Source organism: Cucumis melo, chromosome 10 (assembly GCF_025177605.1).
Source record: "Cucumis melo cultivar AY chromosome 10, USDA_Cmelo_AY_1.0, whole genome shotgun sequence".
Taxonomy (NCBI): domain Eukaryota; kingdom Viridiplantae; phylum Streptophyta; class Magnoliopsida; order Cucurbitales; family Cucurbitaceae; genus Cucumis; species Cucumis melo.
Window position 1 is genome coordinate 17,115,726 of NC_066866.1, and position 22,994 is coordinate 17,138,719.

The window sequence follows — 22,994 nt, forward strand, 5'->3', positions numbered from 1 at the left end:
CAGTAAGTAGTGGATGAGTGGCCCATTAAAGACAATATTTAGGTCCAAAAAGTGCCCAAACTTTGTTTTCCTAAATAAGGCTAATTGATCGGGTTTGAGTTTGGCCTTAATATTATGTGTTGTCTTTTCCAAATGAGACAAACAACTTACTAGGGAATAAAAATGATGGGAAGGATTAATTTTGTACAAGGGTCCGTCGGTCGATGTCGAAGTCGATGTCATGATTGAAGCTGAAGAAAAAGGAACAAATTCCAGCAAATATATTGAAAATGGGTTACAGATAAAACTCACTGAAATAAGAGAACACGCTTAAAGTTGATTCTTAGGTTCGAAAAGGAGAAGCGACGAAATGCACTGGAGGACCGACGACAGACGAACAGTCGGAGTATCTTCGAAGAACAGAGCGGGAAATTTCAAAAGCCAACGAAAGGAGATGTTTTTTTTTTTGCTTCAGGTGTTCTATGCGAAAGAGAAGGGAAAGCGAACGTGGGTAGGCGAAAAATCAATAGAGAGCGATAGAAATTTAATGAAGGGCATTTTTGTCCATTCACACCCAAATTGTCCTAAAAGTCTTTCTTTTGAAAACTTGTCCCAAAATTCATTTAAATCTCTTTTTTTAACCTATTTTTGGCAATTTCCCAACTTTCTTTTAGTTTCATATTGATTTCAAAATATATATTAAAAATTCAAGTGTATTATTAATGTATTTAATGTTAATTTTTTTAATATTGAAATATTCCTAGGGATCATATTTTTACTTATGTTTTTTTTTTTAATTTTTTTTATTTGAATGGTATATATTGATTATTTTCTTTATTTTATAACTTAAATTTCTAACAAAATATTTATCACCTTAAATGAAAATAAAATAAATTTTAAGAATAAGATAAAGAGGGGAGTGGAAAATAAACATTGTTGAGAAGAAAAAGAACAAACAAACTTAGAAGTAATAAAGAAGATAGAATAAATGGAAAAAAGTAATAGAGAAAAAATCTCAACATGGCAAGAGGATGTCATTAGAAGGAAGGAGTTGTGTCCTTCTGCATTTTCTTATGGACGAGTGTTTAAGACCCGTCCTTCTAAATGGCACCAAATTCTTAATAACCCTCCTTTTACTTTTAAAATGTAATATTTGAATAAATAATCTACTTATATGCCTCTTTTCAGTAATATAACAAAATATTTACATCATATACAACAATTTTAAAAACGAAAAAAATTTACGGACCCACAATAGAAAATATCAAAATTTTTCTGTCAACAATGCACGTAAGTACAATCTACTTGCATAATATATTTGGTTTAAATTTGGTTATTGTTTGGTATACTATCATTTAGATTTGGTTATTTAGATTTGGTCGTTTAAATTTGGTTAAAATATTTTTTTCAAGATTCTTTTGATATTTATGTTTGTTTACATGATCGTTTATTTTTTTTTAAGATTATTTGATACACAATCATTGAATTTTTTAAATTCTTTTGGAACGATCTTTTTCAAGATTCACGCAGCGAAATCCGCAAATCTAAATGACATAAAAAAAGATGAGAAAAAGAAGAAAGACGATGCACACAGTAAAAAAAAAGAAAAAGAAAAAAGACTATGCACATAGCAAAAAAGAAACAATTTACAAGAGAGAAAAAAAGAGAGAATGACAAATCTAAAATATTTAAAAATAACTAAGGTTTTTACAAGTTTTCGTATTAAAAGTCTGTATATGTATTATATTTATATTATTAATAAATGCTAAATAGAAAATAGTTAGGTGAGAATGGTCAATTTCACGCCTCACTTAATTTCTTGCGGCCTCTACCATCTCTCTGACTCTTCTCGCCCATCCCATTCGACGGAAGTCCTCATCGTTGGTGTGTGGACTATCTCATCTCACGCTGTCATTGGCGTTCAATCTTCTCTCCTTCTCAGTCTCTGGTGTTCATCTTTGATCGTCGCTCTAGCACGACTCTCCTCATCGCTGCGTTGCCGTCGGTTACGATACTTCGTACAACTTACAAACGAATCGAATTATTTTTCTCTAAGGTAAATAACTTTGTTTCTTGTTTGAGTGAATGAATATTTTTGCTCTACCCAGAACTTTTGGATGACATTACGAACATAAACAAGATTAGATTGTACAACTTTTGGATGAGTTTTTAGAATTGAAATTATTGGATGACATTTAACTTTTTTTTGGTAGTTTTATCATTCCACTTTGTTTAAATGAAAATGAGAGGGTAGATTGGGGAAATCATATTGGCCTTATTCTTTGTCTTCGAAACATAAATAGAAATACCTATAAAAGCTCTTATTTTCACTTGAAATAATAAGACCCGACCCGACCCGACGACCCGAAAATTCGGGTTGGTTCCAAAATGTCCCCCCAACCCAATTTCATAGCATAAGGGGGCAAAACTGGCACACAATCAAAAAATTGGAAGGACAAAATTGTCAAATAAACTATTTAGTTTCTTCCCATATAATTTCTCGGTGCTTTCTTGTTTTATTGATGTTTGTATTCATGCTTGGATGAACGGCAGCAAGGAAGAATATTTTCATGGCGATTTTTCTTCTCATTTTCTTATTCCTATTCACTAATTTGAGAGCCGAAGAGCGACCATTCGATGTAAAGCAACATCTGTCCACGGTTACCAGGTTTTCTTGACGATCTCTCTCATCTATTTTTGTGGGTTTTGTGCTGTCTGAATTGGCTGTTTTTTTCAATATACCTTCATGATTTGTTTTGTTTTGTTTTGTATTGATTTAGTTATTTATGTGAATGATTGAGATTTAATTCATGGGCAACATCTCTGTGTTTGTATGAAACATGTTTTAAACATTTATGTTTCTGATCAGACAATTGAAATCGAAATTTAGAATTCCTGTATATTAAAATTTTGCTTCATCTCTTTCCACGAATCCACGTGAGAAATTGACTAGAAAGTCAATGGCCTGAACATGGTTTTTTTTCTTTTTAATGATTTTTAAACGTTTGTGGTTGGACTGTGCAAGCGATTATAGGTTTCCACAGCTTGATGTTAGATTACCACTATATGGAGCTTGAACTGTGATTGTCTTCGGGATGATTTTTTCTTTTAAATTAATTAAAGAACGGAAACTGGCCTCTTTGTTGAAATAATGAAATGATACTAATGGTCAAAATACTTAATAGGAGACAAAAATAGGAAAAAAGAAACTAACCAGCAATGCAAGAACAATGTCAAACGTGTTAACAAGAGAAAACAATCTAACTTGTAGAGAAAGAGGAAATAAGAGCATTACGAATTAAGCTAATGTCTTGAATCAAATAATCTGAAAAAAAATCTTGGAAAGAGAGCATCAAGAGGAAGCTTTGACTCAAACAATCACAAAATGGTCAAACCAATGAAATGACTTTTCTTGTAAGTTGCTGTTTCCTTTCAAACCAAATCTTTGAAAGAATGGGTTTGACGGCATTAACCTACAACTGATGCGAATGTGCTTTTAAGGACCGGCGCGATTAAGAGCTGAGACACATTTTATGTAAAGCTATTACAAAAATCCTGATGAAGGTTAAACAATGAGAATAGCCTTCTCCACAATTCTTTTGAGAAGCGACAATAAAAAAACATATGCTGACAATCTTCACCATCTCTTTAAGCATAATGGGAAAATTGAGGCAAAAAAGAACTATTTGGCAGCTACCCTTGGAAGGATCTTTGCACAATTAAGAGGCCCAATAATCATAACCCAAATGACGATGTTATCTCTTCTTGGACACCTATATTTCCATAGGTTTTTGAAAAGTTTGCTATGAATTGAAGAGGAAGAAGCCAAATGTCTAACTAAAGACTTTTGTGAACACTCCTGAAGTATCCAATGTCCATATTCTGGAATCTTGCCTTTCTACCACTCTTTGACCATCTAACATTATCAAAAGTTTCTTAAATCCAGCATCTCTTCTTCTTGTAGTGATCTTCTAAGATTGATTGCCCATGATAAAGTATTCAGGTTCCAATGATAAAAAAAATTGATCCTTAGGATTCGTAGTAAACCTGCATAATCTTGGAAAGAATGAACTCAAGGAAGAAGAATTCAACCATTTGTTATGCCAAAAAGAGATTCTAGCACCTCGGCCTAGATTGAAGGAGGCATAAGATTCAACTTTTAACAAAGTTTGAGAGAGGTTGATCCAAGGGCTTCGAAGGATTTTTCCAACTTTTCCAGACGTGTGCCAATCGAAGGAGCCACTCCCATGGATACTCCTTAGAACTTTGTATCAACGAGCTTTCTCTTCATGAATAAATCTTCAACCCCATTTTGCCAATAATGCCATGTTTCTGTTTTTTATCTCACCAAAACTGAGACCTTCTTGTGTTTGCAGTTTGGAAACCAACCCACTTGACGAGGTGATTTATCTTTACAAAAAAATCCTGCATTATCTTTTCTATTTCTGCAAGCACTTTGGAAGGCATTGTAAAGGAAGACATATAATCAATTGGGAGATTAGAAAGAACTGCCTTATTCAAAGTGAGCCTCCCTCTAGATGGATTAAAGTGTCTCCTTCTATCCAACTTCTTTTGGATTTTATCAATGACTGGCTGGTGGCTGCCAAAAGGAAACCTTTCTTGGGTAGCCTTGAAGAGGAAGCCCAAGATACATAAACGGTAATGACTCCGCTTTACAGTTCAAACTTGATGCAGTTGCCAACAGCCTATTTTTTGCAATATTCACTTCACAAGGTTTAGATTTTTCCCAATTAATATTTTGCCTCGAGCACCATTGGAAGAGCTCAATGATTGGTATTAAAGCTTTCAAACTTTCATCATCATTTTTACTAAAAAACAACATATCATCAGCATATTGAAGGACTGAAACATGGACTTCATTCTTGCCAAAATTGAAGCCTTAGTAAACTCCTTTCTCATGATTTGAGTTCAACAAGAATACTTAGAAGTTTGCTTACCAAGAGGACTAGAAAGCGGGAAACTAATACCCTTGAAGCGAGAATTTTTCCACGTGGTTTTCCATTGATAAAAATTGAAAATTTTGGATTTTTCACACACCCAATAATCCGTTGGATCCATTTGGCAGTGAAACCTTTTACATTCAGCACATTTTCTAAGAATTCCCAATCAATACGATCAAAGGCTTTTTTTTCTCTATATTCTTCCACCACTTCATTTGCGATGAGGATTGGGTCTAGGGCACTTTGAGAAGGGTAGATGAGGCTTGGTATTACCTTTTCCAATATGTTTGCTTAGACCATTGACACTTTTTTCTGTAAACTAAGTAGTTAGGCTGATTGGCCTAAAATCTTTTACAAAAACAACACAATCTTTTTTCTGGATCAAACAAATGAAGTTCTCCTTGATGCAAGCATTGAGTCTTCCATTACCATAGAATATGTACTTAGAGCCCACTGCCCTCTTAATTTCATCCAAAGAAAGAGCAATAAGAGCTTGATTATGAATTATCAAGACTTGAGCCCATTGTAAATTCAAGGGATTGTGACCAATAACCAGGGCATTTCTGATACAAATTATTGAAAATCCCAGAATTTCTTGTTCTGTTTCTCTGAAGAAAAAACTGGAAGACCACTGCTTGAGATCGGCTCTTGTGATGAGATTTTCCTGCACTAGTAGTTGTTTTACAGCAGCTCGAATATCAATTTCTAGTGCAGAGAATTCGTTTATTTATTATTATTATTTTATTTATAGAAACTGGCAACTTTCATTGAGAAAGAACGAAAGAATTATAAGGGCATATAAGAAAACCAAGTCCACCAAAGAACAAGCCTTCTACAAGAAAGGATTCCAACTTAATAAAATGTTACCCAAGGGAATAATTACAAAAAAAAGGGGTAAACCCCAACTGGGGCCCATGGAGATTAACCTACTTCCCTTTAATTTGGCAGATGTAAACATAAGTAGAGAGAGAAAAAAGGGTAAATCCCCTTTAATTAGAGAAGAAAGTTCCGTAGGCTTACTACTTCTTGAGAGAGAAAAGAGTGAGTTCTGAGTTCATTGAATTGAGTTTCACTCAATTCCATCACATTGTTTTGTTCATAATTCATCAATAAAGTGGGGAATTACTTTCCTCAAGTTGAGATCTATCGTAGATTTGATTTATGTAGTTAATAGAGAAGAAAAATCCCTAATTATTACTATTTTTTTTAAAATAATGAAAAAGACCCGAGGTGCAGCTCTTTGAGCTTTGGGGCTTCACAAAAGGTGTGCGGTTGAGGCATACCTTATTTTGTGAGCCTTGCCTTGAAGGTGAGGCGCAGAGGGCTTTTTAAAATACTGGTCACACTTATTGAGCAAGAAAAGAAGCGAGGCTACTTCCCTATTGGATGAGTGACGGTGGAACCTGAAAGAAAAGACATTGAACTTCCTCCTAAACCAAAAAATTAGAGATTAAATGATTTTTAAGAGAGGACAAATGATGATAAAGATGAGGAAAGGTAGAGCAAAGGGGGCTATCCCCAACCTACTTATCTTCCCAGAAAAAACGTCTCCTTGGCATCTCCCACAATGCATCTTATTAAACTACCAATTCACCCAAAAGCTTAAGCTAGTGGTTGAAGGAAAATTTAATTATATATCACCAACACTCTCCCTCACTTGTGGACTTGAAATATTTGAAAGGCCCAACAAGTAGAAATCAATTTTAATTGGGGAGGAAACGAAAATGCAAGGGCCTGAACATAGGACCTTCCTGAACCAGTTGCTCTGATACCATATTAAACCACAAATTTACCCAAAAGCTTAAGCTAGTGGTCAAATGCAAATTTAATTATATATCACTAACACATCTAACCCAAGAAGACAAAGAAGGGAGCTCAAGCGAGATGTCCTTCCCAAGGAGTACGATGTGTGCCTTTAATCCCTTTAAGGAGCAGAGTCATGCTTGCTCACAAGGATCCTATGCCACAAAGATTCAGGTTCAAGGGCAAAACGTCAAAGCCACTTAGCCAACAAGGCTTTGTTACGCAGCCTTAAGTTACCAATCTCCAACCCTCCCTGATTCATAGGGCGCCAACAGCTTGCCAGCTAACCAAATGAGATCCCTTCCTTTTTCATCTATTCCTTCCCAAAGAAAATCTCTCATAAGCTTCTCGATACTTTTGCAGATAGAGCTAGGAGCTTTAAATAAGGAGAAGCAGTAAACAGGAATACCGCTAAGCATAGATCTACTAGAAGATAATCTACCACCCTTAGAGAAAAAAATTTTGTTCCAAGAAGCTAACTGTTCATTTGCTTCTACCTGGCATTAAAATACTCAAGTTCTGCCAATAGACCTTTTTCTTTCTCAAAATCAGGAAACCAAGACTTTTTACAGTATCTTTTATCCTTCTGAGTTTGGAACTAATAAAAAAACCAACTCAACCTTGTACCCTAAATCAGTAACTGAGGCTTTGATCTTTTCACAACATTCCTTTTGTAACAACCCACTATTGCAAAATCGAAAAGGAGGACCCCATAACAACAAGCTCTTTGGAATTTGGCATGATGTTCTATTTTTCTAATTGGAGAGCCAGCTTTAGTCGTTTTTTTTTTCCTGATCTACAAAGTTATTGAGTCAATGGGATTATGTAATTGGTAAGCTTTCTTATAATGTTAGGCTGCAAGTTTGATTTGTCTGGACTTGCTAGTTCGATATTCAGTTTTTTTTTTTTTTTTTTTTTCATTCTTGTACTTTTGTATTCTTAGGCTCCAAGCAGTTTGCAGGCAGCCTAGAGGGGGTTTTGTGTCTATTGTTCTTGTTTCTGTTCAAATATCGACAAAAGAGTTGTTCTTGTTTCTTATTAGGGGAAAAAAATGACAATGCCCTATGTTTTCTGTGCAAGTGTGATGCAGTTTTGAATAGTCATGAAGGACAATGTCATGGTATAAGAAGAATACTTCTAATCTTGATCTTTGTGGACAGATATGGTGCAGCGAAAGGTGGTCGTCATAGTAATTATGTTCCCGCTCCTGATGGATGCATTCCAATCCATTTAAATCTTGTGGTAAGTATATTCCAAACTTGTTGGTTTCCAAAAAACCAACTTGGTTAATAGCTTTCATGATGTTTTTTGATGGGAGTTATTGTCTTTATCGAGCGTGAATGAAATAGGTGGAAGTAAAAAATCTATATTTCAGAATTTTATCGATAGATCATGAATGAGATTGGGTTGTATCATGTATGCCCCCATTTAAGATTAGTTTTCCATTTTTGGATCGTTTCACTTGACTCCTCCATTTCCTCTTTGTCAATATCTATTAGGTTGCTTGTATGAACTTAAATGGAAAGTTATATCTTTAAACCCTCTTACAGAAGGGGAGGCACGCAAGGTTGCTTTCTTGCCACGGATTCTAGCAGAGTATATGTTTCTTTTCGGCCGTGTATGTAAATGTATCAATGCTTTGTTGCACAGTTTGGGATTATATACCAGATTTTTGCATGGCTTATTTGCAAGCTTTTTAATAACAGTACTTGATTTGACTATTTGTAATTTTTTTAAAGCTAAAGATTCCAAAGAAACGAATAGATTTAATGGTTTATTTTTTCTCAGGCTAGGCACGGAACTCGTGCTCCAACCAAAAAACGGATCAAAGAGTTAAACAACTTGGAGAAACAATTAGAGATGCTTTTAAGTGCTGCTGCAAGAAATGGTTTGTCCCTGCATAAAGTTCCTTCCTGGTTGAAGGGATGGAAATCTCCTTGGAGAGAAAAAGTGAATGGAGGAGAATTAATTCCTGAAGGAGAGCAAGAATTGTATGATCTTGGAATTAGAACAAGAAAATTGTTTCCTGACTTGTTGAGCGACGATTATCACCCCGACATATATACAATCAAAGCAACTCAGGTTATTTCTGCTTTTGGCATTGTTTGTGTTGTCGGTTGTGCACCTCTAATTTTTAACTGTGCAGATTGGAAGGATATAGACTTGGAGTTTTGTTTATTTGTTTTGAAAACAAACTGTCTGATTATGTTCGTTCCTCCGCAACTAATTAGATTCCTCGGGCATCAGCTAGTGCTGTGGCATTTGGTATGGGGCTATTCCGTGGGAGAGGAAGCCTTGGATTAGATCGTCATCGAGCTTTTTCTGTTGTTAGTGAGAGTCGTGCCAGTGATACAATGCTTAGGTTTTTCGACTGCTGTCAGAGATATGAGGTAATTATGAATTCTTAATATCTTCTACTTTCTGTGTTTTATATTTGCCAAAATTTGATTACATATTACTATTTTCATTAAAATCATACTTTTTGTTTACTGTTTTGCACTTTAATTATTGTTATGAGTTAGTTTGTGCATGGAAATTAGATCAAAAGTATTAAATATACGAATTCATTGGACATTGACATCAATCACACCCATCTCGTGTTCATCATTGTTCTTGAATTTTCTGAATGTTAAACTGTAATTCTAAAACATCAATCGATTTATTTCTACCAGTTTAACTTTCAGTAGGTCAACCATATGACAAAGTTATTTTCAACCCTTAAATCTGCCATGATTAATAAAGATGTTTAATGGTTGACTGGTTGCTGTCATTCATCACTACCAATTTTCAATGCAGGATTACAGGAAGAATCAGGAACCTGAAGTTGAGAAGCGTAGGGAACCTGTACTTGATGATATTTCTAAGTCACTCACTGAACGTTATGGTCTAAATTTTACCTGGCAACACATTTCATCTCTTTGGTTTCTCTGTAAGCAGGTGATTCTTCATTCATATACTTGGAATATGGCGAATGCCAAAATTCCGCATAAAATATTCAGGTTCAAGGATCTTGAGAATGGATTTTGAAATTTTACAGTCAATTGTTTTCTCTAGGGATATGCACTTGCAAAGTAGCAAGTTAACCTTTTAATTGGCGATGATATTGAAAACGGGATTTTTCTAAGAGAACGTTTATGATTCTAAGAGAACACCTCCTTCATCTGCAGGAGGCATCCTTATTGGACATAACAGATCAAGCTTGTGGAATGTTCAGCCTGTCTGAGGTACTTGAATTATTGGTCTTATTATTTGCTGTCATGTAAATGGTATGGTTTGGTTTTAAATGCATGTCACAGGTCCTTAGATTTCATGGAGCAAGTATAACTTATTACTTCTCATCTCATTATGTATATATCTAACTAAATTTAGCTTTTATTAAAAGGAACAGAAAATATGGATATGTATTTATGTATGCCTTCATACGAATCTGAAAAGGGTTGAATGGGAATTCAAGCTAGAAAATACATTTTCTTAAAAGAACAGAGGGTTTGAGAGAAATGAGATGGGCATTAATTTGATATATAATATATGTACATACTCACATACCTACATATAGGTTATAGCTTGAATAGTCAGTGAGCTCATATACGAGGTTAGCTTGTACCACAGAATATTTATCCATCAAGATGATCAGACTTTTGAGTTCTTTCTAATCCACTTATATAGAATCTTTCGTTGAATGATTTTGGTTCAGCTGAGCAAGCTGCAGTTAACATGTTTGGTAGGTTCTGCATTTCTTGATTCTCAGCTTTTGCTATCTGTGTTTTGTGTCCTCAGGTTGCTTTGTTGGAGTGGACGGATGATATGGAGGTGTTTATATTGAAGGGTTATGGCAATTCATTAAACTATAGAATGGGAGTTCCTTTGTTGCAAGATATTGTTCAATCCATGGAGAAAGCTATCACAGCCAAAGAAGGTACACACACTCATCTTAAAGGCCAATGCTGGAAGTTATATTTACTATGTTCCATTTTTCTATTGGCAGAAAAACAAGTTCCTGGCAGCTATGAGAAGGCAAGACTTCGTTTTGCTCATGCTGAAACTGTGCTTCCATTCACATGTTTGCTGGGGCTCTTCCTTGAAGAAGGACATCATGGTAAGCGTTTTTCTTTCTTTCTTTCTTTCTTTCTTTCTTTCTTTCTTTTTTTTTTTTTTTTTTTTTTTTTTGTATGAGTAAAGCACTTCTAAACTTATGCTTTCTCAATTTTGGATTTTATTTTTTTAACATCTGAATATAACAGGATTTAAACAAATACAAAGGGAGCAGTCTTTGCAACTTCCTCCACGGCCTCCAGCTACTAGAATCTGGAAGGGAAGTGATGTTGCACCTTTTGCTGGGAATAACATGCTGGTTCTCTATAGCTGCCCCGCCACTAACTTGTCGGACGAGTACTTTGTGCAAGTCTTGCATAATGAAGAACCCATAGCAATGCCGGTTAGCGCTCTCTTACCATTTCTTATTTATAGCTCATGTTTGGGCTTCCATAAAAATTTCTTTCTTACGTCTTTTAATGCATAAAATTTCTAAAACAAAGGCTATATTTTTTTTGTTTTTTGTTTCTTTTCTAAATAAGCTTTAGAAACACCATTCGACCCTTTCAAGTTTCTATATGAAGAAAAATTATTGTTTTTAGAATTTGACAAAGAATTTAAATGGTTTTTTAAGAAATGTGAAAACAATAATAAGGAAACTATGGGTAAACAAATATCGATTTCAACAACAAAAAACTAAAAGTTAAACCATTATCTAATGAGATCTTAATGTTATTTTGTTTGAAGATCTACATTTATAGACGATTCTAAGGTTGGAATTTCATCTGAAAGTTTTCTGTTCTTCACATTTCTTGCTGATTTTGTAGCTTGTTCATATTACAAGTTATGAATGAACTTATGATGAATTTGTTAGAGCACTAGTTATAGGTTTATATGTAAGATTAGTATGGTATTAGTAAGGGGTATTATTATGGGTAAATCTGTAGTAGTGTCTTGGTTATAAATAAGGGGAGTTATGGACCTTAGAGGGTTTGTGGATGGTTTTGGTGGGAGTTTCCATCGGGAGAAAGATAGCCCTCTCGAAAGACTACTGGTGTATTGTAACCGTGCTTGATATTGCAATATACTACTGTCTTTGTGCTCTTCTTGATTTCTTTGAGTTTTTTCGTGAGTTGGGATCCTAACAGAATATTTTTGTACTTGGATGAATAGGGTTGTGATGGTTTGAATTTTTGCCCCTTCCAAATGTTCAAGGTAGAATTTACCGCTTCATTTTGAATTACACAGAAGTATTTTTATTAGTACAGAATGATAATATCTTAAAATTGTGATCTTTTGTAGGATAAAATTGTGGCCCCTCATCTTGAACATGATTTCGACACGTTGTGCACAGTGAATGTGGAAGAACCAACACCACCCACACCACCGCCTGAACCGAGTAAGTTATCACTGTTCCGTTGGCTCTTCTCGCTGTGGAATGACGATAAACAACCTCGAACAGATGAATTGTAATCAAACAATGCTTACTAACTAATTCAATTTTTGTTGTTGACATTGTTTCCTTAATGTGTATATCATCAACAGGCACAGACGCTGAGTTCACGTTTTATTACATGTAGGGAGGAGTGACTCGTTTTTCGTGCTAATTTCGAGTTTTGTTTTAACCTCATCTTGAGCTTCCATTGTTTCACACTTCTCTTTCATTTGAAGATTTAGACTCAAATACAATATTGGCTTTTGCTTGATGTTTTACTACAAAAGGCAAGTGCTTCTTTCTTTTTTTTTTTTTTTTTTTTTTGTATTAGTTCAAGATTAGGTCACTATTTTACAATTTTATCCGTAAGACAAAAAGGATTCAGAGTTTGTTCATCCTTTTGCCATTTTTGTTGTAGTTTTTTAAATCATTTAAATAAAATTTCAATTAAATTTATACTATTTAAAATAAAATTACATTTTTTTTAATTAACAAGCAACAGCTCTGCCGATTAAATTTAAAATTTGTAATCAATTTAAGAGGGATAAAAATATCCATTTTAATGTATAGGTTTTTTTTTCCCAAAATTAAAAATATAAGTTGATAAATCAACTTTAAAAAAGAAAAAGAGCATCAAGAAAGAACTTCTCATGATCAAAAGATCAATGATAGGAGAAAAAGAAAAGATACAAATATCAAATATGCAATCAAATAGAAATAAGCTTTCTAAATACAAACCTCCTTCCCAATACTAACATAGAAATGTTTTATGATTTTCTTAAAGATATGCAAACAAAATTGTTGAAATATTATAAAAAATTCCTAAATGTTAAAAAGAAATAATACTATGCTTTCTTGACACGAGGGAATTTAATATAATGTTTAGGGGTTCGAATCTTGTTCAACTTTATGCTTTTTATATATATATAATATTAATACTAGGAGTTAACATGGTGGTTAAATTATAATTTAGTCCCTCTAGACATAGATTCAAGCTCCAATTTTTACCTTTTTTTTTTCATATTAATTTAACTGAATTATAAAGTCCCTCATCAACAAAATTTATGGATCCCTTCTAGTTTTAGATTGCTTTGACCATTTTTTTTAAATATAACAATTGTGGGGTGAGTGATTAAAATTTTGTCCTCATCCCCTCTAACATGGATAAATATGATAGATTGAAAATTTGAGCTGACTAACATAATCGAAAATGGCTGGTCGGTGTCGATTTTGGAAAAAATCCAAATAAGAAAATTTACATAAATATTTTAGAGAAAAATGGACCAACTAGCTTTTTATTTCTCGATCGAGGTTGGTTTGAGCATTGAACATCTACTAAAATGACCATAGTTGGTTCGGTTGTAGTTTAATCGAAAAACTGACTTTGATCAATCCTTGCCCCTACCCTTTAAGAACAAAGTGCATGCCAATACCATTAAACTAAGCTCATTTTGGCGCTTTTATCGTTAGCGTGTTTAGAAGTGATATGTTTGTATCTACTTAATTAAATTTTTTAGTCTATCTTGTTAAAGAAAAACTGATTTTAAATTTGTTTAAATTATCATTTAAACATTATTTATAGGTACAATTTAATTAGTGAAATCTCAAACATTAATGGGTAAAGAAACCCTTAGATTCCCCAAAAAAGAAACAAAGAGAATAGAGTTGAGTTTATAAGAGTTAGAATCAGGAGTTTTACGAGGTATAGAGTATGTTGGGTTAAGAGAGTTGAGTTGAAGTAAAATGAATCGAAACTGATCAAACGATGTTGTCGATATGTCCGAGTGGTTAAGGAGACAGACTCGAAATCTGTTGGGCTTTGCCTGCGCAGGTTCGAATCCTGCTGTCGACGCCTTCCATTTTCTCAAATTCTTCTTATTTCCTCTTCTTTTCACATTTTCTCTTCCTAAGAATCTATTGGTTATGCCGACTCAAATATTCTCTTTTTTTCTAATTTTAAAAGGTCGTCTCCCAATTTTTAAAGTTTCTAAAAAATAATTCAAATGATTTTTTTCCTTTTATTTGGTGTGGAAAAAATTTCCTCAATTTATACGAATTTAATTTCAAATTAATAATTGTATGAATTTAAAAATAGAAAATTTTTCTTGATGTGATTTCTTTCTTTCTTTTTTCTTTTTTTTTTCAAATTATTATTTAGTTATTCAAGATCGTGTAAACTTGGAAAAAAAACGTCGTTTTGATTTAACTACTTAAATCAAAACGTTCGTGTAAAAAAATAGTCAAATTTAAAGAATCGTGTATAAAGAATTTTAAAAAAAATTGTTAAGATTTTAAAAAATTTCTTTACTTAAATCTAAACGATCGTATACCAAATTTAAAAAGAAATAATTGTTATCGAATCTAGGGATCTATAACCAAATCTAAGATCGTGTAACAAAATTAAAAGATTGTGCAACCAACTTAAACGATAGAATTGAAAAAATTAAATCATTTAGATTTGACTATCTATATCTAAACGACTAAATCGTTAAATATATTACGCGAGTTGTTGACAGCGTGATTGATGAGACATTTTTTATATTTTCATGATGGTTTTTTTTTTTCATTTTCGAAATCTAAATATTTTATATTTTTTAAAATATCCCTTAAAAATATTAAATTGGTAGGGGGGGTGTAAACGTGGGATAGTCCCTCTAATTAGTGGGATAGTCCCTCCAATTAGTGGAATGCTCTACCAAATAACTCATAAGGTCAACAATTTGACAACAAAAAATTCAACATTTTAACATTTTTTTTATATAAAAATTCAAAATTCCAATTTTGACCTTCTCTTATTTAAATTATATTAATTTGAAAAATAATTTAAATTTAAATAATTTATTGAACAATTTAATAAAATAGATGATTTTATTTTTATTTTTTTTTAAGAAAAAGAAATAAATTAATTTTTAGCATTTGGTTATATTTTCTAAATAAGTTGGGTGTATACGAATAGAGTAAACACTTGTAGGAGTGTTATTCATTTTAGTTCAAATTTAAAGATTATAAATTCTATCTTTGATCTAAATTTTATAAAAATTGAAGAAATTAAATAATTTTGGTAAAATATAATCGTGGAAGGAACGATATTAGAAAGAAATACAAAAATAATTTATTAAAATGTTGTTGCACTTGGTGGAGCTAAGCTTATTGGTGATAAAATCTACAAAACAAAAAACACGATAAAATACGCTGAGTTGCGAATCTCGTTATCTTAAAGATGTTTTGCAGCTCTGCTTGTATGTGCAAACTTAGAATTATTTATTAATTTATCTCTCTGAGGCTAAGAGATAAAAGAAATCGTTGAGAATAATAGGAGAGATTTGGAGAGGTGGAGAAAAATAATGTATCTTATTCTGTAGCAAATGAAAGGTGGATTGGTGATTTTATAGTAGATGCATGGGGAGGCTCCAACAGATAAAAAATTAATCACGTAACCGATGATTTTATGAAGGTTAATAAAAAAAACCGTCTACCAATTAATCAGTTATGACCATGATCGTTCACAGCTTACCAACATTGCATAACCATGATTGCATAGCCACGATTGTGCACAATCACTCAACGATTGCTCACAACCCAACTACAACTAGTAGGCACGATCGTGTAACCGCAATCCATGATCGCACAGCTACGAATGCAGACAACTATGATAACTATGATCGTGCAATCGCACAACCACGATTGTTAACACCAACTTTTCATTTAACATAAAAGAATACATATTTAAATGGTTTTTTTTTTTTTTTTTTTTTTGAAAAGATTAATACATATTTGAATGTTAAGTTAAAATAAAAATAAAGTATATAAAATTACGAGGAAATGAATAAATATATGACGTCCTTTTCAAGAACCATAATAAATAAAAAGCGATTAATAATGTTGTCCATTGTCGGTGGGAAATTATGTATACATATTAAGAAATTTCACCAATAAATTTCTTTTTAATGCTATACACTAATTTATCATAATATTCTTTTTATATATATAAAACTATATTATTACAAACAAATACGCAAATTTAAAAATAAAACCATTTCCACAGAGATTTAGTTCATAGAGTTTCATTTGTTAGTGCATTTTAAATTTAAAAAATGATTGAAAATATCGAATTCTATTAATGATAGATACCGATAGAAGTCTATTAATATTTATTAAATGCATTAAAAAATTTAAAAATTTATTATATTTTGTAAATATTTTAAATTGTTGGACAAGATTTAAAAATATTCCTTTAAATATTGTGATAAAATTGTTGAATTGAAACATATGCTAGTCATCTCTTCAAAAGATCTTGTTAGACTTCATCGTTAATTTTGATTAGACAATGATTTAGCCTCCACAATGTGTAAACAACTCATAATTAATTTGTTAATTTACGTGTGGAAATGATTAGATCATGAATTAAATTAATACTCGTTAAAGTCAATAGACTAAATTGTTATAAAATTAAAATTATTTCAACTTATAAATTTTTACCCACAAAAGTTTAGTTTAAAGGCTTGGTTAGATTTAAGGGGTGTTTGGATTTACTAAAAAAAAAAGTTTGAAAAATTCAAAATTTGATTTTTTTTTTTTTTGATGATTCTGGTAAGGATTGTATAAAATAAAAACATGAAGAACTTGTATGTAGCCTAAAGTAATGGATAATACATAATAGATAGAGATAGAGATAGAGAGAGAGGTGGCATAAGGAGTAGTTTTTGTGGGAATAGAATCATACTCTTGTGATCATTCTTCTCTATGCGATTAGAGTTGGTATAGGGAGCGGTGTAGGATATGAATTTCTCCTTCCCAATTACAAACGACATTTCGAATCCCTGAAATAATTGCCGCCTTCTTCTCTTTCTTCTTCTCCTTCTCCTTCTCTCTATATCTTACTTTCCTTTCTCTCCCATCTAAAATTCTCACTGCTCATTCATCAATGGCCATTTCACTCCACTCCTTTTTCCAAGAACGAAAATTCCCATTTCTCTTCTCTCTCTCTCTCCTTCTCATTTGCTTCCTCTTCCTCTTCTTCACCGATTCTCTTACTCTCAACCCTCTCCTTCGTACTTACTCCTCTCTTCGATCCCCTTCTCTAACCTCTTCTTCTTCTTCTTCTTCTTCTTCTTCTTCTGGGCTTGATCTCATCAACCCGTCTTCTACCCATTTCTCTTCTTCTTTCGCAGCCAATCTCTCTTGGAAGCTCTGTGATGGGTCTGTCGCCGTCGATTTCATTCCCTGTTTGGATAATTTCAAGGCGATCAAGGCTCTGCAGTCCAGGAAACACATGGAGCATCGTGAACGTCATTGCCCCACTCCCAGTCCACGCTGTTTGATCCCTCTTCCTGTTGGTTATAAGGTCCCGGTTCCCTGGCCCAAGAGTAGGGACATGGTGAGCAGCTTCATTCTTTGCACAAGGTTTGTTGATGATCTTGTATTTTGTTAGGGGATTTTTTGTTCTGTTCAAATTGTGTGACTTTTGTGATTGTTTTATTTGCAACTTGTGAATGTGATGATTGTTGATTTTGTTGAAAACCCTTCTGTTGTAGATTTGGTATGATAATGTTCCTCATCCCAAGCTTGTGGAATATAAGAAAGATCAACATTGGGTTGTTAAGTTGGGGGAGTATCTTAACTTTCCTGGAGGTGGTACACAGTTCAAGGATGGAGTTGATCGTTACATTTACTTCATTCAGGAGGTGCTTTTTCTCTTATTTCTTCATTGAGTTCATCTATTGATGTATTGTGTTATAGCTTGACTAGGTGATCGTAAGATAGTATTTAGGATATTCCAGTTTAGTAATTTATCTAGTCTGTACATCTTGTGCTGCCAGTACAATTTTGCATGGATCTCGGTTTGATTTATATCACGCAATTGAATTTGGAACAGACTTTATCGGATATCAAATGGGGGGAAAACATTAGAGTTATTCTAGATGTTGGTTGTGGTGTTGCTAGCTTTGGTGGCTATTTACTGCAGAAGAATGTTCTAGCTATGTCATTTGCCCCTAAGGATGAACATGAAGCACAGATACAATTTGCTTTAGAACGGGGAATTCCCGCTACTCTCTCAGTCATTGGAACTCAGAGGCTGACATTTCCAGATAATGCATATGATTTGATACATTGTGCACGTTGCAGGGTCCATTGGGATGCAGACGGTAGTATTTGATAAATTGAGTTTTTTGTTTTTTGGTCACTAGTAATCAACTGATTTCTTTTGGATAGCTAGACCTTCTTATGAAAATTTTGGTAAAAATTGTAGGTGGAAAACCATTATTGGAGCTCAACAGGATTCTCAGGCCTGGAGGATATTTCATATGGTCTGCTACACCAGTTTATCGTGACGATGAAAGAGACAAGAATGTTTGGAATGGTTTGTGTTTTTGTTACAGTATCTGTATTTTAGTTTCACATAACTTGTAAACGACCTTGTCAAGATGGTTTGAATTGATCACTTACAGCAATGGTGTTGCTAACGAAGTCCATGTGCTGGAAGGTTGTGAAAAAGACTTCTGATTCATCTGGGGTTGGTCTTGTAATATATCAAAAGCCCACCTCGACATCCTGCTATGAAGAACGTAGCGAAAATGACCCTCCTATATGTGATGAAAAGAACAAGAGAAATAAATCTTGGTATTTTCTGGAATTCCTTCTCACATATCTCTACTCTTTTGTTTTGGCAGCAGCAGGATGAAGTTGCTGAATTTGTGTTTATTTTGTTTATTTTTTTTTTCGTACAGGTATGTGCCCCTGACTAGATGTATTTCCCGGCTTCCAGTTGATAGCAAAGGCCAATATTTTTATTGGCCTTCGCCATGGCCGCAGAGACTAACTAGCAAACCTCCTAGCTTGTCAGTTGAACCAAGTGCCGAGGAGAAATTCTTCGAGGATACCAAACTATGGTCTACTGTTGTGTCAGATGTATATCGAGATAACATTGGAGTAAACTGGTCAACTGTCCGAAATGTGCTGGATATGAATGCTGGCTATGGAGGGTAAAACATATAGAAATAATGAATATAAGTATTGAGTTCCTTTCTGATCTGTAGTTTGGTGAACTTGCTGTGTCGAGTCTTCTTTATACTATGGTGAACAGGAAGAAGCCCTTGTCTAGATAATCTAGTATGATCACGATATAGGACCATTTGGATTGTATACACTTTTTTTGTGCTTATATAAACGCTCAGAAAGTCGATCCATACACCCTTAGCTTCTTTATTTTTAATTATACTACCATGGGAAAGGACCAGATCACTGTTCAAATCAGTCCAAATCTTATCAGCCAGTGTTCTTGTATTCTATTTAACAAGTAAAATTACATAACTTTTATACACCCTAATTTTCAGGTTTGCAGCTGCATTGATTGATCTACCACTTTGGGTTATGAATGTTATCCCAATAGATGAACCAGACACTTTGTCCATCATTTTCGATAGAGGATTGATCGGTCTCTACCACGATTGGTGCGAATCCTTCAACACCTACCCTCGAACCTATGATCTGCTACATTCCAGTTTTCTCTTCACATCTCTAGAGAAAAGGTGAGATATCATATATATAGTGCCAGTAAACTCATCCTAACACATCTCTACAGAATATTTCTAGATCGATAAGCTGAAATGGTTAAGTTAAATGAAATTTGATGTTCTTAATACTCCTCATTATGGATTTGGAATCAACGAGGAAGTTGTAGAGGTTCAAACTTAGAATTTCTTGCTTGGGTATCTGGTTAAATTACACTGCACATTCACAAATCACAAGCTTAAACCAATAGATTTAAGCTGTTAGGGTACTTACAATCTTTTACACATATTCTTGACACCCTGTAATACATAAATATGAACACTGTATTTTTTTTCTAGTTATCATAGTTTTTCATTTCTAAGCATCCACGACTTTGATTATCGTTCCAGATGCGACGTTGTAGCAACGGTTGTGGAGATGGATAGAATATTGAGGCCAGGTGGATATGTTTTGATTCGGGACGACATGGAGGCAATAAAGGTGCTTGGTCCTATCTTTCACTCACTTCATTGGTCAGTTTCTGTTTATCAAGATCAGTTTCTTGTTGGAAAAAAGGGATTCTGGCGGCCATAGGCTTCCTCCTACGATCTGAAGAACAGATGAACAGATGGTTTGATAAATTTTATTTCTTTCCTTAGTTTTCTTTCAAACTTCTCCATTTCAATTGTAAAAGAAAATACGTATAACAAGCATGAAAGATATTATAGGGCCTGCAGTGATTGCATTGGAGGTTAATATCTTCGAGTTTGTAATGATGCATTAATATTATTTCTATAGTTTCTTTGAATAGATGCTGAATAATTTTAGAAAATTCTTTCTGATGTGATTCTTGTTCCTGTTTATGTATCATGGGTGATATAATAATTTGGACATTTCATCGTCACTCATGGTAGAATTTCATTTTTTTTTTTAACTAATTGAGTTGTGTTCATGTTGTCATGATTATTGAAGTTTTCTCTTAAGTCGTATTGTTTGATTGTTTGAGTTGAAAGTTCGATATTTGACGTAAATCTTTTTGGGAAATTACAAAAAATAGGATTATTTTTAAGAGTATAAAGAGTTATGAGATAGTGTTTAAAAAAGATGATTTTTAGGACAAATAAGTTGGAAAAACTTTATATTGCCCTTCACTTAAAAAAAAACCTAAAGGAAACCCTAATATCTATATATGCGAAAATGGCGGTGCCTTTGCTGTCGAAGAAGATCGTGAAGAAGAGGACCAAAAAGTTCAAGAGGCCTCAAAGTGATCAAAAGATCTCCGTCAAGGTATTTTTATGTTTCTTTCTCTTTTCGTTTTATTTATGTATGTATACTCTAGAATGTGCAATAAGGAAGATGATGATATGTATTGTCACCCGTCTTAGTTGCATCTTTGGATGCACTATGGTGACTGACATAGTATCTGATTCTTGTTGTAGTTAGCAACTCATTCATTCTAATTTGTTTTTGTTGAAGATAGTTTCATTAGGTTTTGTTTGTAGCTTTTTATATTTTGTCGAAGCTTGTTTAGTAGGATCTGACTATAATATGACTTCCTGATTGACCTGTGTCTTCGGGTGCAATCTGATGAAACAAAGATCGACTATCTGATCCTTCTTTCGTAGTTAATTGATTTAAGCATCGTCTAATTATTTTAATACTTTGGGCTCGTTAAATCGAACTTGACTCTTCTTCTCAATGTATATTGTATTGATTTATGGGAATAGTCTTTTCCCTCTTGATGGTTTTTTGTATTCTCATTAAATAGTCTACTTCGAAATTCTAATTTCAATCTTTTTCATTAGATATACAAGTCGTGATGATTATAACCCATCATTTCTGCATTTGAATGATGAATATATTCATGCACTACCATATGATCTTTGTTGCATATCTTATATATTATTTTAAATTGCATTTTCTTTTTTCCTTTTTTTAACTCTTAACTTATGGTTGCACCTAAATTACTGATTTCTTCGGATTATATAATCAAATTTCATTTCTTAGATAAAATCGCTTTTCCTAGAATAATTGATATTGGTGTGTAACGATAAGTTGATTATTCTGTAATTTGAAGGTATTGATTTAGGAAGTGATTTTCGCAAACATGTTTATTATCTCGCACATTCCAAATTTTCATTATGCGTTCTAAAATCGAATATTAACTCTAATTCTTTGGAGTCATTTTATGCATGTTTAGGAAGCCTTTTAGGTATATATGTATTCTCACACATTCTAAAATTTTACTTTGCGTCCCAAAATTGAATTTCGAACTCTCATAAGTCCTTTGAAGTGCTTTTTTTGTATGTTTAGGAAACCTTTTAAGTACATGTGTGTTATTTCGTACACGTGTAGCACGTTTCAAACTTTTACTATGTTCCAAAATTGAATTTCTACCACTCTTAAATCTTTTGGGGTGTTTTTGTGCATGTTTAGGAAACATTTTAAGCATATGTGTATTATCTTGTACATTCTAAACTTTTACTATACCTTCCAAAATTGAATTTTTACATCTTTAAGATTTTAGTTATAAATTTTTATCTCGCAGGAAACAAAAAAATCAATAAATAGTACTTTAAAACACAACAAAAATCAATAAACATTTTAATGTAAAAGATGTATAACAACTTTTTTTTTCTTAGTTTACTCATACCAGATTTTGGCAACCAAGATCAATTTACAAATTAGAAAATTTAATTAAAAAACCAAAAACTTAGAAGAAAAAAAAATAGTAGAAATCAAAGGATAGTTTCTACACCAAGAACAATTTCCAAAAAAATCAACAAAGAACAATTCACTACAATAGTTGGAATTTGAGAAAATTTTCTAATTTGTAAGGAAAAATGATGTCATTGCCATCTGAGTCTCCGTTGTTGTTTTCAATTATGTTGCCATCAATCGAATAACAGTATTTTCAAGAAGTAAAGGAAAAAAAAAAAAGAAAAAAAAAATTCAACTCTTCACATTTTGGAATGCTTTAGGTTTTTTTTAAGGGCAATATAGACTTTTCACGCGCATGTTTGTTCATCCCTTTAACTCTTTATACTCCTAAAAATAATCTTACTTTTAGTAATTTTCCGATCCTTTTTAGGACGTCGTATTTACACAATGGAACAAAAAGATAAAGAAAAACGTCTATTATTAATGGATTTATGATTTTACTTATATCATATTAATAAATATAAATATGGTATATAATAATTTTACTAATTATTATTGGATTTTTTTCCATGTTCATTTTCTTTTAGGTTTCTAATAAATATACATTATCAATCAAATAACAATATCGATAA

General features: G+C 33.0%; 2 protein-coding genes and 2 non-coding genes across 7 annotated transcripts; all 4 read left to right on the forward strand.

The window, feature by feature from the left end:
• The first annotated feature begins 2,480 nt into the window (after positions 1 to 2,480).
• LOC103495130 (uncharacterized) lies at positions 2,481 to 12,496 on the forward strand. 4 transcript variants are annotated; one of them, XM_008456597.3, is made up of 12 exons: positions 2,481 to 2,647; positions 7,904 to 7,985; positions 8,532 to 8,825; positions 8,975 to 9,133; positions 9,540 to 9,680; positions 9,911 to 9,967; positions 10,521 to 10,659; positions 10,729 to 10,839; positions 10,985 to 11,178; positions 11,949 to 11,990; positions 12,078 to 12,174; positions 12,321 to 12,496. In XM_008456597.3, exons 1-12 carry the CDS (start codon positions 2,550 to 2,552, stop codon positions 12,353 to 12,355), a joined length of 1,449 nt encoding a protein of 482 aa, XP_008454819.1. In that variant the 5' UTR covers positions 2,481 to 2,549; the 3' UTR covers positions 12,356 to 12,496. The 4 variants fall into 4 exon arrangements, with proteins under 4 accessions (XP_008454819.1, XP_008454817.1, XP_050946636.1 ...); XM_051090679.1 differs by adding an exon at positions 8,243 to 8,361 and having other exon boundaries at positions 2,482 to 2,647; positions 12,078 to 12,496; XM_051090680.1 differs by adding an exon at positions 8,294 to 8,361 and having other exon boundaries at positions 2,482 to 2,647; positions 12,078 to 12,496.
• A 1,484-nt stretch (positions 12,497 to 13,980) lies between these two features.
• TRNAS-CGA (transfer RNA serine (anticodon CGA)) lies at positions 13,981 to 14,062 on the forward strand. Its single transcript has one exon. It is a non-coding gene; the product is annotated as a tRNA-Ser (tRNA).
• A 2,806-nt stretch (positions 14,063 to 16,868) lies between these two features.
• On the forward strand, positions 16,869 to 20,533 carry LOC103495129 (probable methyltransferase PMT23). Its single transcript, XM_017046175.2, has 8 exons — positions 16,869 to 17,587; positions 17,745 to 17,894; positions 18,086 to 18,356; positions 18,461 to 18,571; positions 18,660 to 18,831; positions 18,939 to 19,193; positions 19,545 to 19,739; positions 20,112 to 20,533. Exons 1-8 carry the CDS (start codon positions 17,135 to 17,137, stop codon positions 20,293 to 20,295), a joined length of 1,791 nt encoding a protein of 596 aa, XP_016901664.1. The 5' UTR covers positions 16,869 to 17,134; the 3' UTR covers positions 20,296 to 20,533.
• Positions 20,534 to 21,053: 520 nt separating this feature from the next.
• LOC127151524 (small nucleolar RNA U31b) lies at positions 21,054 to 21,131 on the forward strand. Its single transcript, XR_007824573.1, has one exon. It is a non-coding gene; the product is annotated as a small nucleolar RNA U31b (small nucleolar RNA).
• Positions 21,132 to 22,994: the final 1,863 nt, after the last annotated feature.